This window comes from Haliotis rufescens, unplaced genomic scaffold (assembly GCF_023055435.1).
Source record: "Haliotis rufescens isolate VD_foot unplaced genomic scaffold, xgHalRufe1.0.p SCAF_10, whole genome shotgun sequence".
Taxonomy (NCBI): domain Eukaryota; kingdom Metazoa; phylum Mollusca; class Gastropoda; order Lepetellida; family Haliotidae; genus Haliotis; species Haliotis rufescens.
In genome coordinates, this window is record NW_025963780.1 from 37338921 (window position 1) to 37353285 (window position 14365).

The 14365-nt window shown below is 43.3% G+C and overlaps 1 protein-coding gene across 1 annotated transcript; it reads left to right on the top strand.

The window, feature by feature from the left end:
* The first annotated feature begins 3874 nt into the window (after positions 1-3874).
* LOC124131156 (peroxisome biogenesis factor 10-like) lies at positions 3875-13894 on the top strand. Its single transcript, XM_046494256.2, has 7 exons — positions 3875-4037; positions 4999-5079; positions 6740-6816; positions 10325-10573; positions 12025-12185; positions 13384-13528; positions 13747-13894. Exons 1-7 carry the CDS (start codon positions 3920-3922, stop codon positions 13819-13821), a joined length of 906 nt encoding a protein of 301 aa, XP_046350212.2. The 5' UTR covers positions 3875-3919; the 3' UTR covers positions 13822-13894.
* The last annotated feature ends 471 nt before the right edge of the window (positions 13895-14365 follow it).

Sequence of the window (14365 nt, forward strand, 5' to 3'; positions counted from 1 at the left end):
GAATTGGCCAGGGTGAGCTAAAAAAATAAGGAATGACATTTCATACTAAGATCGTTTAATATGTCTGATAGCCGATACTTTGAGTCAGTCAAGCAAAGGCAGGAGCGTTATTTCTATACCTCATATATTCTAAACCTCATATATTCTAAATATCAAGGTGAGTTGCCTCTTTGATTTTTAAGTTTGTGTGGGTATTCAAATCGAAATAAAGTGTCTGTGAAAGACGATCTCCTCCAGTGATATCAAGTAACAAATGTCTTTACAAACAGATTGTTCTACGGAGATAAATATATTCTAAATGACTATGTGTGGAGTCTTCAAACTGTAAGTGTAATTTGATCATGTTAACTAAACTTTCGTTTTGGCAAATAATATTTCTCAGGCTCTTAAAGTGCAAACTTACCAAACCACGTGAAGCGTCATTAAACCTCCCTCCTTACCTCTACGAGGGATGCGTGTTGGGACAGGTGGCTGTAGATATTTAGTTGGTTCATTTTGTTTATTTGTTTATTTGTGTGTTCTTTAACGCCACTCTTGGATACATTCCAGCTATGTGCATAATCGAGTCAGGACCAGACAACAATTCGGTGAGTGATATTATGAGCATTTATCATCAGTGAGGGATATTAAGTCAATTTTTAAGCATACTTTCTGTGTGTGTGTGTGTGTGTGTGTGTGTGTGTGTGTGTGTGTGTGTGTGTGTGTTGAACGCCGCACTTAGCAATATTCCAGCTATATGACGGCGATCTGTAATTAATCGAGTCTGGACCAGACAACCCAGTGATTGTCATCATGAGCAATGATCCACGCGGTAGGGACACGATGACATGCATCAACCAAGTCAGCAAGCCGTCAGGAAGACTCGGCATATTCCTGGTATTCCATGTTCCATGTTATCACAGTTCGTGTCAGTCTTAATTCCCCACGTATATGAGAGGTAGGGCTTGCCTTAACACATATAGCAAGCCCCTTTTTGGTAAGTACCTAAATATATCGTAACGTCTCCTGGTCAGAAAATTGCTGAAAAGGTATAGGCAAAAGGGATAACAAGAGCAAATTATCAACATGCTGTAGCCAAAGGACCAGGCACGCCCCGTGTGGACAAACCATATATATTTATGGGGCGCTTCATACAGCGTGGCGTGGAAAAATGGATGCTGTTTTAGCGCTTTTTGCTGAAAGAGTCAAGGCCGGGTTATCCCATCTAAATGACTGACACTTCATTTCAAACTGTAGTACCTGGCGTACATTATCTCAAACCTCAAAATGTACATAAAGCAACTTTAGAAAGTGACACTTTTACCCACCTTGTGGAAATCGCCTGTTTGTTACGAGAGCGACAGGTCGCAAAATTATGACGTCATCAAAAGGTGGATCAAAATAATCAAACTTGTCTCTAGTGCGTGTGTGCGTGCGTGCGTGCGTGCGTGTGTTGTGTTGTGTTGTGTTATCAATCATAATCTATCAGCTTTAACAATTTATGTCTCTCTAATCTTCCTTCTCTTAACGCACACCGGTTCGCCCCGATTATGTTTCTAGGTTTGTCAGCACCATACCCGTGCTCCTGGGTGTCACCGAAATGGTAAACGTCTGAGACTTGCATCACTTCGGGCTTTCCGCCCACATTAAGCTGACACGCCGTGATATAGCTGGAATACTGTTAAAAGCGGCGTAAAACCCAACTCACTCACTCACTCTTAACGCACACAAGACCTGTCAGACAATCTCCTCACATTCTGTTTCTAAGGTACGTTTGGCCTCAGAGCTGAAGATCTCTCTGGTTCTGCACTACTCATGGGGTGAGTTCAACCGACAATGAGCCGATTCCTGAAGTTACTTTCAGACAGTCTGACCCCGAGATGGGATTTCCATGTTCTTTGCCAAACTTTAATTTCAGATTTTAGAGATAATGAAGTTTCCAGATCTGTTTCCGAAAACATCCAATCAGATACCAGTGAATCAGTATCAGAAGCAGACATGATAGTCCGTGGCACCAAAGCAAATATTGCCTCTCCAACCCAATCGGGGCGGTCGGGTAGCCTAGAGGTAATGCGTTCGCTCGTCCGGGTGAAGACCCGGGTTCGATTCCCGACATGGGTACAATGTGTGAAGCCCATTTCTGGTGTCCCCCGCCGTGATATTGCTGGAATATTGCTAAAAAGCGGCGTAAAACCATACTCACTCACTCACTCCAACCCCATCATATTCACCTCTTGGCAAAGATAATATAGCAACGTTTCGCCGGAATTGGTCCTCTGCACTAGGTATGTTAGAACGATGGCAATGCCTTTAAACCAGTATGTACCTCGCCACCAACAATATCTTGAAGTTTAAGGGCCTTTGAATTAATATATGTCTTAAAATTCTAGTTAAATTTCTTTCTGACTTCTTGTATCCAACATTTAGTGGTGTCAATCTTTTAGCATACGCTTGTACAGCATCTTACAAAACATTGTCTCGTTTTTTTAATTTTGGAATCACCAACACAAGAACATTTTTCACCACAAGGACGCCATGAGACGAGTGCCAGACTGCAGAGGGTGTAGAGTCCTGAACAGTGTTTCAAGTTTCTCTACTCCATGATCAGTCATCTAGGTGAGGTGAAATGGGGTTAACGTCGCGTCTGTTGCACTTATATGGCGCTGTGCATGCACGTGTGTGTGGCTGCTTGCACTAGTCCGGACTAATGCCGATTTTATAGTGCTAGCCCACTGAGATACCATGCCGCAGTTTTACATGAATGCCCCACTCAGACACATTATACTGACTCCAAGCCGACCAGTCCTTTTTTAGCCCCTTATGCCCAGCGTCAGGCAGGGTAACATCAAGTTCCATCTTTTAACGTCTTTTGGTATCGAACTCCTGACCACGGAGGCGGTCGACCAGTCAGCTCACAACTGCAAGGCTGATGGATCGTTAACTGCCGCAGAGCAGATACGTATATGAATTCAGACAAAACAAAGTTTTAAAACGATTATGGGCAGGTGTCGGAGATTTCAAGAATATATTTTGTTGAGTGAGTGTGGTTTAAGCCGCCTTTTTAGCAATATTCCAGCAATATCACGGCGGGGGACACAAGAAATGGGCTTCACACATTGTACCCATGTCGGGAATCGAACCCGGGTCTTCGGTGTGACGAGCGAACGCTTTAACCACTAGCTAGGCTACCTGACCGCCCCTATATCTTGTTGAAGTTGATTTTGAATATAATCATATCCAAATGAATGATAAAGAATTTTATTGACCTCTAATATTTATTTTTTTATATTTTCTTACGATTTTGCAAATTTAACATGGAACTGCTTTTAAGTCGCAATTACAAGGGATGGTAAAACGTTCAAGGCTTAAATTCCCATTAATTTTGTAATGAAATAATTTAATTTTCCTGTAGACAACTACACAAAAAGTATATGATAAATAAGACATTCCATGTGTCTCGTGAAATGGCATGTGTCTCTCATCTCGTGATGGGATAAAGGAGATGTTTCCACTCGGAGCGTGCACATGGAATATATGTCCTCTCTATGAATTAGCCGGTTTGAATTTCCCATTGCCGGTTTGACATGTGGCTGTTTTGACCAGTACCCTACTCAGCTCACCTGAATCTAACAATCATGCATTCGCGAACAACAATTATCATTCCGGGACAAGCTGAATACAGGTTACGTAAAGAGGCGATTGGTGACCAATGTATAATCCCATTTAGCGGAATTAAACGAGTAGAACCGAATGAGTAGTTTCACCCCTCGGCTCATCAAAATTACGTCCCTTTGCAAGTATGGCGCCAAGCTCCTTCCCAGCGCGTGACACCTTCGTTACACTCTCGGTAGTGTAGAGAGCTCCGCGAACGGGCTATCGCTGCGAGGAGCTTGGCATGGCGCAGAGTGTCCAAGACTCTTGCATGTGTATTTGAACGCGCATGTCAGCAATGTTTCGACGCTCAGGCACGGCTGAAATTTTGCGGTCGCATCAAAAAGACGATTATCACCTGTCGTACCTGAGGAAATTATTTGCCGATGTCGTTCAGACAATTGCAGGTAATTTCACACAACCTCCTGTGACTGATCTAGGCCGACTAGATTACCTTGCCACGCTATTCGCTATATACTATATACGCATGTTTACCACAGGTAGATCAAATGCCCAAAGGCAACTAAGTTAAAATCCTGCATACTTATTTACTAGCGCGCGAGTTTGTTGCCGCCGCATATTAAAGCTACAATATATGACTACCGTATTCGACGTAATATGCGCCCAGGGCGCTCTCAAAATTAGAAATAGGGGCCAAATAATTTTGGTGAAAAAAACCCAATCTCGCCCGACAGGTGCTCAATGGGATTTAAATCTAAAGTCTGTGGGTCCTGATCGCAGCGTGGCAATGTTTAAAAATGACACTACATGTCATATTCGGCTGTTTGACAGTGACGAGACTGTCGATGATACAGCACAGGTAGATTATGTCACACCTAATATTTGTCAATTACTGACCCTTCATCCAGGCAATATCATGTTTTATGGACCAGAGAAACTGATACGGACACGGCCCAGTGGGGGAATACTTTAACTTAGCTTTATCATGATTGACATAATGCAAGACCAGGGACCAAAAATCATTAATTGATGGAACTTGCTCTGCATAAAGGGTACAAAACAAGGGCAGGGCCCCGTATTACAAAATGATCGTATCGCTACAATATTCGTAACTCCCATAGATTAACATGGATTTACAAGTCGTAGAGCTAAGATTGCTTTGTGTAAGGAGGCCCAGGTTGGCTAGGAGTCAGTATACTGTGTCTGAGTGGGGTATTCATGATAAATTCTGGCATGGTACTACAGTGGGCTGGCACTTTACAATCAGCATTCCTCTGGACTGGTACTAGCATTATCAGCCACACAGGCACATGCGTGTCACTATCTAGGTGCAATAATCTTGGACACAATGTCAAACCCATTTCACCTCACCTCACTTGACTAGGAGGTTTGTTGTGTTTGTTCCAGGGGCACGGAGATGGATGCACTGGAGGAAGGAACTTGACCTTCTCTCGGATGCCGGCTACTTCCTGCTCACAACTCTTTCAGGTGATACCATGGAAACAGGAACACTACTAATTCACATTTGATGCTTATTGTTTATTTGTTCCACTTGTTTGCTTATTGAACCACTCCAGCAATATTCCAGCTGTATGACAGTGGCCTGAACGCATTCAGTCTAAACCAGATAAGACCGCCTCCAAGGTCTAATGGAAGAGCATCTGCCCGGAGGAAGGTCCGGGGTTCGATATTAATGTTAAACTGCGGCATGGTATCTCAGTGTGCTAGCACTATTAATCGGCATCAGTCCGGACTAGTACAAGCAGCCACACACACACATACACGTGCATTCACGTTGCTATATAAGTGCAAGACGTTAAACCCCATTTCACCTCACCTAAACCAGATAAAGCAGTGTTTGATATTATGTTTCTTTGTTTGTTGTTTAACGCCGCACTCAGCAATATTCCATCTATATGACGGTGGCTTGTAAAGTATCGAGTCTGGACCTGACAAGCCAGTAATTGATATCATGAGCATCGATCTACGCAATTGGTATACACTGACATGCATAAACCAAGTCAGTGAGCCTGACCACCCATCAGTCGCCTTATGACAAGCATGGTCACCTTTTACGGCAAGCATAGGTTGCTGAAGACCTATTCTACCCCGGATCTTCACGGGTCTGTTATCAGTGAAACACAAGTCACACTATAAAGCTATACCATTAGTTATAACTATAACAGCATGAATTTGGAAACTTGTAAATCCAACATGGGAAATCAACATAGGCTGCAGACTTGGGGTCGACTATCAGCCTCTATGCAGTTCTATGTAAATCCCTGATCACGTCTTGAAGTGAGTGAGTTAAAATTTAATGTTGCATCAGCATTATTCCTGCCATGTAGTGCTGATCACGTCTTGAAAAATAGAGACATGTTATCTTCTGTTTGTTTATTTGTTGTTTAACTCCGAACTCAGCAATATTCCAGCTATATGACCGCCGTCTGTAAATAATCGTGTCTGGACCAGACATTCCAGTGATTGACATCATGAGCTTCAATCCACACAATTGGGATCGATGACATGCATCAACCAAGTCAGTGAGCTTGACCACTCGATCCAGTTAGTCGCCTCTTACGACAAGCATAGTCGACTTTTAAGGAAACAGACCCGTGAAGATCCGCAGTAGAATAGGTCTTCAGTAACCTATTCTTGCCGTAAAAGGTGACTATGCTTGTCATAAGGCGACTGATGGGTGGTCAGGCTCGCTGACTTAGTTTATGCATGTCATCGTATCCCAGTTGTGTGGATCGATGCTCATGATGTCGATCACTGGATTGTCTGGTCCAGACCCGATTATTTACTGACAGAACAGGTATTTTTATGATAAACTTATTAGCCGACACAAAAAGGCAAATGTGCTATTCAGAATCGGTGTTCAAAATTAAGCCTGAATGTCAAGAGCTCCACTGTCATACACTTCGAATATTGCTGAGTGCGGCATTAAACGACTTCAAACAAACAAACAAACAAACATCACTGATAACAGGACCAATAAGGAGGAAGAGGTTTTCATTCTCAGTCTCATTATTGCATTGTATGCAGACTTGCAGTGTTGAAATTATGGCAAATAACTTTTAATGAAAACAAACAACTTTTTCCTAAGTTGGCTGTGTGATTATGACTGTATGTTGTGTTTGTGAAGGCTGCCAGACAGTGGGAGAGGAGTATGTGAACATCATCCAGACGGACCGGACGCTGCGTGCTCTGCCGGCACAGTGGGTGAGGACCAACCCTATGTCCTGGGGACTTCTTGCAATAGTAATACTGTGCACAGGCCTCAAAGTTTAAATTTTTACCAAGTAGCCATATGGCTACAAGTATTTTTTTCCAGGTAGCCAGTGGTAAAATAAAGAGGTCAAGCCAATGTTGTAAGTAGCCCAAAGCAATTGAAATGATCTTTTATCAAATAACTATTAAATGTACAGGTCATAGCAGTAGTCTTGGAATTGTAAATGAGTTTTGTTATTTGTGACTCGAACAATGATGCAATTTATGTTGCTAGATTATTTAGGTATATCCTTGCTTATCCAATAAACTATCAACTAAACTAAAATACTAATTACATTAATATTTATATATTTCGGTTCATTGTTGACTTTAGTAGTACATTTAGTAGAAGACACGTTTATTTTTGTGTCTACATATGTGTAGCAATAGAATTTAGTCATCACAAGATTTTTTTCGAGGTAGTCATGTAGCTACCTCTGAACTTTAGACAGAAGATAAATTAAAATTTAGGTCGCAACTTTGAGGCCTGTTATGCACCATGATGGGATTTTGTTTATCAAAATATAGACTACGTTCACCAGAGCTCCAGATGAGCTGTGTATGTGCTTTAAACAAGGCAAATAAATGACCTTTCCCCAAATTAATTTTAAGTTTCTTGCGTACACATACACATGAACAAACTCAAAAATGAATAGTACAATACCACTCTGTGAAAGCTCTTGTTGACCACAAGGAGGTAAAAAGCTCTTGTTGACCACGAGGAGGTAAAAAGCTCTTGTTGACCACGAGGAAGGAAGCTCTTGTTAAGAATGGTGAGGGAAATAAGCTCTAGTTGACCATGGTGGGGGAAATTAGCTCTTGTTGACCATGGTGAGGGGAATAAGCTCCAGTTGACCATGGCAGGGACATAAGCTCTTGTTGACCATGGTGAGGGAAATAAGCTCTAGTTGACCATGAGGAGGAAATAAGCTCTTATTGACCATGGTGAGGGAAATAAGCTCTAGTTGACCATGGTGAGGGAAATAAGCTCTTGTTGACCATGGTGAGGGAAATAAGCTCTTGTTGACCATGGTGAGGAAATAAGCTCTTGTTGACCATGGTGAGGGAAATAAGCTCTAGTTGACCATGGTGAGGGGAATAAGCTCTAGTTGACCATGGTGGGGGAAATAAGCTCTTGTTGACCATGGTGAGGGAAATAAGCTCTTGTTGACCATGGTGAGGGGAATAAGCTCCAGTTGACCATGGCAGGGACATAAGCTCTTGTTGACCATGGTGAGGGAAATAAGCTCTAGTTGACCATGAGGAGGAAATAAGCTCTTATTGACCATGGTGAGGGAAATAAGCTCTAGTTGACCATGGTGAGGGAAATAAGCTCTTGTTGACCATGGTGAGGGAAATAAGCTCTTGTTGACCATGGTGAGGAAATAAGCTCTTGTTGACCATGGTGAGGGAAATAAGCTCTAGTTGACCATGGTGAGGGGAATAAGCTCTAGTTGACCATGGTGGGGGAAATAAGCTCTTGTTGACCATGGTGAGGGAAATAAGCTCTAGTTGACCATGAGGAGGGAAATAAGCTCTTGTTGACCCTGGTAAGGGAAATAAGCTCTAGTTGACCATGAGGAGGGAAATAAGCTCTAGTTAAGCATAGTGAGGAAAATAAGCTCTTGTTGACCATGAGGAGGGAAATTAGCTCTTGTTAAGCATAGTGAGGGAAATAAGCTCTTGTTGACCATGAGGAGGGAAATAAGCTCTAGTTAAGCATAGTGAGGGAAATAAGCTCTTGTTGACCATGAGGAGGGAAATAAGCTCTTGTTAAGTATAGTGAGGGAAATAAGCTCTAGTTGACCATGGTGAGGGAAATTAGCTCTTGTTAAGCATAGTGAGGGAAATAAGCTCTTGTTGACCATGGTGAGGGGAATAAGCTCCAGTTGACCATGGCAGGGACATAAGCTCTTGTTGACCATGGTGAGGGAAATAAGCTCTAGTTGACCATGAGGAGGAAATAAGCTCTTATTGACCATAGTGATGGAAATAAGCTCTAGTTGACCATGGTGAGGGAAATAAGCTCTTGTTGACCATGAGGAGGGAAATAAGCTCTTGTTGACCATGGTGAGGAAATAAGCTCTTGTTGACCATGGTGAGGGAAATAAGCTCTTGTTGACCATGGTGAGGAAATAAGCTCTTGTTGACCATGGTGAGGGAAATAAGCTCTAGTTGACCATGGTGAGGGAAATAAGCTCTTGTTGACCATGGTGAGGGAAATAAGCTCTTGTTGACCATGGTGAGGAAATAAGCTCTTGTTGACCATGGTGAGGGAAATAAGCTCTTGTTGACCATGGTGAGGGAAATAAGATCTAGTTGACCATGGTAAGGGGAATAAGCTCTAGTTGACCATGGTGGGGGAAATAAGCTCTTGTTGACCATGGTGAGGGAAATTAGCTCTAGTTGACCATGAGATGGAAATAAGCTCTTGTTGACCCTGGTAAGGGAAATAAGCTCTTGTTGACCATGAGGAGGGAAATAAGCTCTTGTTAAGCATAGTGAGGGAAATAAGCTCTTGTTGACCATGGTGAGGGAAATAAGCTCTTGTTGACCATGGTGAGGAAATAAGCTCTTGTTGACCATGGTGAGGGAAATAAGCTCTTGTTGACCATGGTGAGGGAAATAAGCTCTAGTTGACCATGGTAAGGGGAATAAGCTCTAGTTGACCATGGTGGGGGAAATAAGCTCTTGTTGACCATGGTGAGGGAAATAAGCTCTAGTTGACCATGAGGAGGGAAATAAGCTCTTGTTGACCCTGGTAAGGGAAATAAGCTCTAGTTGACCATGAGGAGGGAAATAAGCTCTAGTTAAGCATAGTGAGGAAAATAAGCTCTTGTTGACCATGAGGAGGGAAATTAGCTCTTGTTAAGCATAGTGAGGGAAATAAGCTCTTGTTGACCATGAGGAGGGAAATAAGCTCTTGTTAAGCATAGTGAGGGAAATAAGCTCTAGTTGACCATGTGGAGGGAAATTAGCTCTTGTTAAGCATAGTGAGGGAAATAAGCTCTTGTTGACCATGAGGAGGAAAAAAAGCCCCCGTTGACCATGAGGAGGGAAAAAAACTCTAGTTGACCATGAGGAGGGAAATAAGCTCTAGTTGACCATGGTGGGGGAAATTAGCTCTTGTTGACCATGGTGGGGGAAATTAGCTCTTGTTAAGCATGGTGAGGGAAATAAGCTCTAGTTGACCATGAGGAGGGAAAAAAGCTCTAGTTGACCATGAGGAGGGAAATAAGCTCTAGTTGACCATGGTGGGGGAAATTAGCTCTAGTTGACCATGAGGAGGGAAATAAGCTCTAGTTGACCATGGTGAGGGAAATAAGCTCTAGTTGACCATGGTGGGGGAAATTAGCTCTAGTTGACCATGGTGAGGGAAATAAGCTCTAGTTGACCATGGTGAGTTATGCTTGTGTTGATCATTGTTGAAATAGTTGTGCATGTTATATTGTTTTCACAGCAAAGAGTTCTCATGGTCGTGCTTCAAGTGGTCGCCCCGTATGCTCTCCGGAAAAGTCTGGAAACTCTGGAGAAGAATCTGCGAAACACTTCCTCACCAAACATGTCTCCCAAGATGAGAGAGTTCCTCATTCAGTCACTGCCAACATTCCGTCAAATTATCCTAGTTCTCCACAGATGTCATCTTGCAATCTTCTACCTGGAGGGGATGTTCTATCAGCTGGCGAAACGTGTCAGTGGGATACACTATGTGAGTGGTGAAGGGGAGATAAGTCACTGTACAGTGTGTAATATAAGGGAACATTCGTGACCGACTTGTGTTATTCCGGGACAAGCCGAATAGCGACTTGTGCCCCTCTCGTGGACGGTTTTGCGACCGGGTTCCGTCTTAGCGAAAACAGGCATACCTAAAACAATTGTCAATTCGTTGCGTAATGGTTCGCATGTATTACCCCATATGTTATATATATTTCAGATGCAATTGATAGCACATCGGGACATGCGGAATTATACAGTATGATTGAACACATTTAACTTTGTCTTGGGTATATTTTTAGATGTAAGACATATGTAAAATAAAAAATTATTCCTAAGGGATTCTTTGACGAAGAACTTGAAGTCATACGCGAATTCTGATTGGTTTGTCGTGTTTTCGCACATAACATTCATCGATAGGGGGACGAGTCTTCTTGCAGGTTACGATAAGGGAAATAACTGGAGGACAAGTGATGTAAGGGAGATAACTTTAGAATACAATGAGGCAAGCTCCTCACAGCGATAGCCCGTTCACGGGGCTCTCTGTACTATCGCTGCCACCAGTCAAAGCTCCCCACTGTGATGGGTGGCCACAACCATGTTTGGAGTTGAACTTGCAACCAACTGACTGTTATGTTTACAAACAAGTGATGACTGCTATGACGTCGAATACTCTTACACCTGCTCAGTTATTTTCTTTCTTTTTCAATTTGAATTTCATTTCAACTATCATGTAATTGGTATAGTAAGATTGTAAGGGGAAAGTTAAGTGATTTTCCATTCGTCTGCAATCTTGAACCAATATGATCAAACAAACAAAAAGTTAAATTCATCTGGGAAATGTGGTCAGTCGTAAACCTTTCCAAAATCAACTACAATGGCATTCCAAAAGACAAACAAAAGTATAACCGTTATTACATTTGGGGTTAGAGTCATTAAAATCTTATCTTACATGACCCGTAATGGGATGTCCTCAGACTTTTGCTTAGCGAAAGCGATAACTAAGATCTGATTTTAATGAGATTGCACGGGGGTTAGAGGGCAAGTTTCAAGATTCTTGTAATGGCCGCCCCCACACCGACAATGATATGATGGTGTCACACGCTTGATGTTGAGGAATTTTAGGGAAATAACTTGATCACACACTGAGCAAGTGGGAATTCTTTTGTGTTACGTGTCCTATTTCTAATGTGCTGTAGTGATTAAAATGACGTTATGATTAATAGTGTGTACTCTTCAGCAAATGTGCTATGATGTTGAATAGTCTACAGGCTTATTTTGATAGGAACTCTTTCATTGCTTTCCTAATTTTTTTTGGGCAGTCAAGTTGTGTAACATGTCCCATGTTCTTTTTTCCCCCCATGTAAACTTTTGAGGCCTGTTCATAACTGGCAGCCAGCCACAATGCTGAATGCGTTCCTGCAGTTATGTGTGCTGTTTGTGCAGGTTCAGTACATGGCAAAGAAGACTGATGACACCGGCACGGACCCCACGTTCCGCATCCTCGGCTGGGTGTCGCTGCTGCAGCTGGCGGGCAGTGTGGGGGTGCAGCTGTACTGTCTGTGGAGGAACAGCCCAGACACAACCCTCTCACACCGACACAGCAGGTGATGTCTTCTCCTAATATTGTACTTCCTAGAAATTTAATGTTTTTAAGACTAGTCCAGAGGACTAGTGTCAACCTTAGTTCACTCCGCCTTGCTGAATGTGTTATGCTTGTCGTAAGAGGCGACTAACGGGATCGGGTGGTCAGACTCGCTGACCTGGTTGTAGCATGTCATCGATCCCAATTGCGTGGATCGGTGCTCATGATATCAATCACTGGATTGTCTGGTCCAGACACGATTATTTAAAGACCACCGTCATAAAGCTTGAATATTGCTGAGTTAAACAACAAACCAACCAATTGCTATTGTATCATCACTATGTGGCTGAAATCTTGCTGATGCGATGTAAAATATTTTCTCGCTAGTCCTGAGTTTGTAGCTAATCCTGCTTGAACGACACAATAATGTTTGTGTTTATATTTTGTACATTTCAATTCCAATTTCTAGCAAAATTTAAGCATTGCGAACTGGTTCAGAGTTATAGCTCTCAAATGCTACAAGTCAATGAGGACTGCCTACCATATTTTGACTTTTACTGGTCCTCAGCACTGTCCCCAGTAATCTTTGCTAGTGGACTACTGTGAATAGTGAGACCACCTCCGTGGTCTAGTGGTAGAGCGTCCGCCCGGAGAGCGGAAGGTCTGGGGTTCGATCCCCGGCAGCGTCATACCATAAAAAAGACGTTAAAAGATGGTACTTGTTGTTACCCTGTCTGGCGCTCGGCATTAAGGGGCTAAAACAAGGACTGGTCGGCTCGGAGTCATTATACTGTGTCTGAGTGGGATATTCATGTTAAACTGCGGCATGGTATCTCAGTGAGGTAGCACTATAAATCGGCATCAGTCCGGACTAGTACAAGCAGCCACACAAACACACACACGTACATGCACGTCGCCATATAAGCGCAATAATCTTGGACGCGACGTTAAACCAAATTTCACCTCACCTCACCTGTGAATAGTGAAGGCTGCCCAAGAGTGCCAGGTTAGAAGGCCATGTGAAGATTCTGGGTTAGAAGAGGTCCCTGGCACATGCAGCAACCTATGCTGGTAAAAGGATGTGTTTTAGTGGATCAGGTGGACCTGATGGCATGGATCATTGCTCACAATATCAATCACTGGATTATCTCGTCCAGACTAGATTATTTACTGACTGCCGTCATACATTTTGTAAATCATCTTTTTACTCTCATTTGCAGCATGTCGTCTGAGGAGGGTGTGGTCGAGTTGGTGACACCAGACAGGAAGTGCCCTCTGTGTTTGGAGGGGAGACAATTCTCCACAGTCACTCCCTGTGGTCATCTGTTCTGCTGGAAGTGTATTCATGAATGGTGTCAGACGAAGGTATGGTTTACTCTTACAAAGTATGTGGCTATAGGTTTGTCAGGGTAGCCTCATTGATAAAACGTCGCCGATCTTGTCTGTCATTGTGATTCAAGTTAGAATAGGTTCCCAGCAACTAATGGTGGTTTGTAAGAGGCAACTTAATGGATCGGGTAGTTAGGCTCTGTGACATTTGTGTGTGTGTGTGTGTGTGCTGATGATGAACTCTTGTGTTGAAGGCCGAGTGCCCTCTGTGCAGAGACCAGTTTTCTCCACACCGACTCGTGTTTCTCCACAACTACGACACATCCTGACACACCTGGCCACAAGAAGCAGTTTGATGGACAATACAGTGTGATGGCTGAGATCTGTGGTCTCCTGCAGGACTTTATGGCTGAGATCCATGGTCTCCTGCAGGACAGTGTGATGGTAGAGATCCATGGTCTCCAGCAGGACAGTGTGATGCCAGCGATCCGTGGTCTCCTGCAGGACAGTGTGATGCCAGAGATCCATGGTCTCCAGCAGGACAGTGTGATGGTAGAGATCCATGGTCTCCAGCAGGACAGTGTGATGCCAGAGATCCATGGTCTCCAGCAGGACAGTGTGATGGTAGAGATCCATGGTCTCTAGCAGGACAGTGTGATGGTAGAGATCAATGGTCTCCAGCAGGACAGTGTGATGCCAGAGATCCGTGGTCTCCAGCAGGACAGTGTGATGCCAGAGATCCGTGGTCTCCTGAACGACTTGATGGCAGAGATCCATGGTCTCCAGCAGGACTTGATGGCTGAGATCCATGGTCTCCTGCAGGACAGTGTGATGCCAGCGATCCGTGGTCTCCTGCAGGACAGTGTGATGGTA

Coding starts and splice junctions, on each gene's coding strand:
- LOC124131156 (XM_046494256.2), top strand. CDS start 3,920: ATGTCAGCAATGTTTCGACGCTCAGGCACGGCTGAAATTTTGCGGTCG. Junction 4,038..4,998: donor TGTCGTTCAGACAATTGCAG/GTAATTTCACAC, acceptor TGTTTGTTCCAG/GGGCACGGAGATGGATGCAC. Junction 10,574..12,024: donor GTGTCAGTGGGATACACTAT/GTGAGTGGTGAA, acceptor CTGTTTGTGCAG/GTTCAGTACATGGCAAAGAA.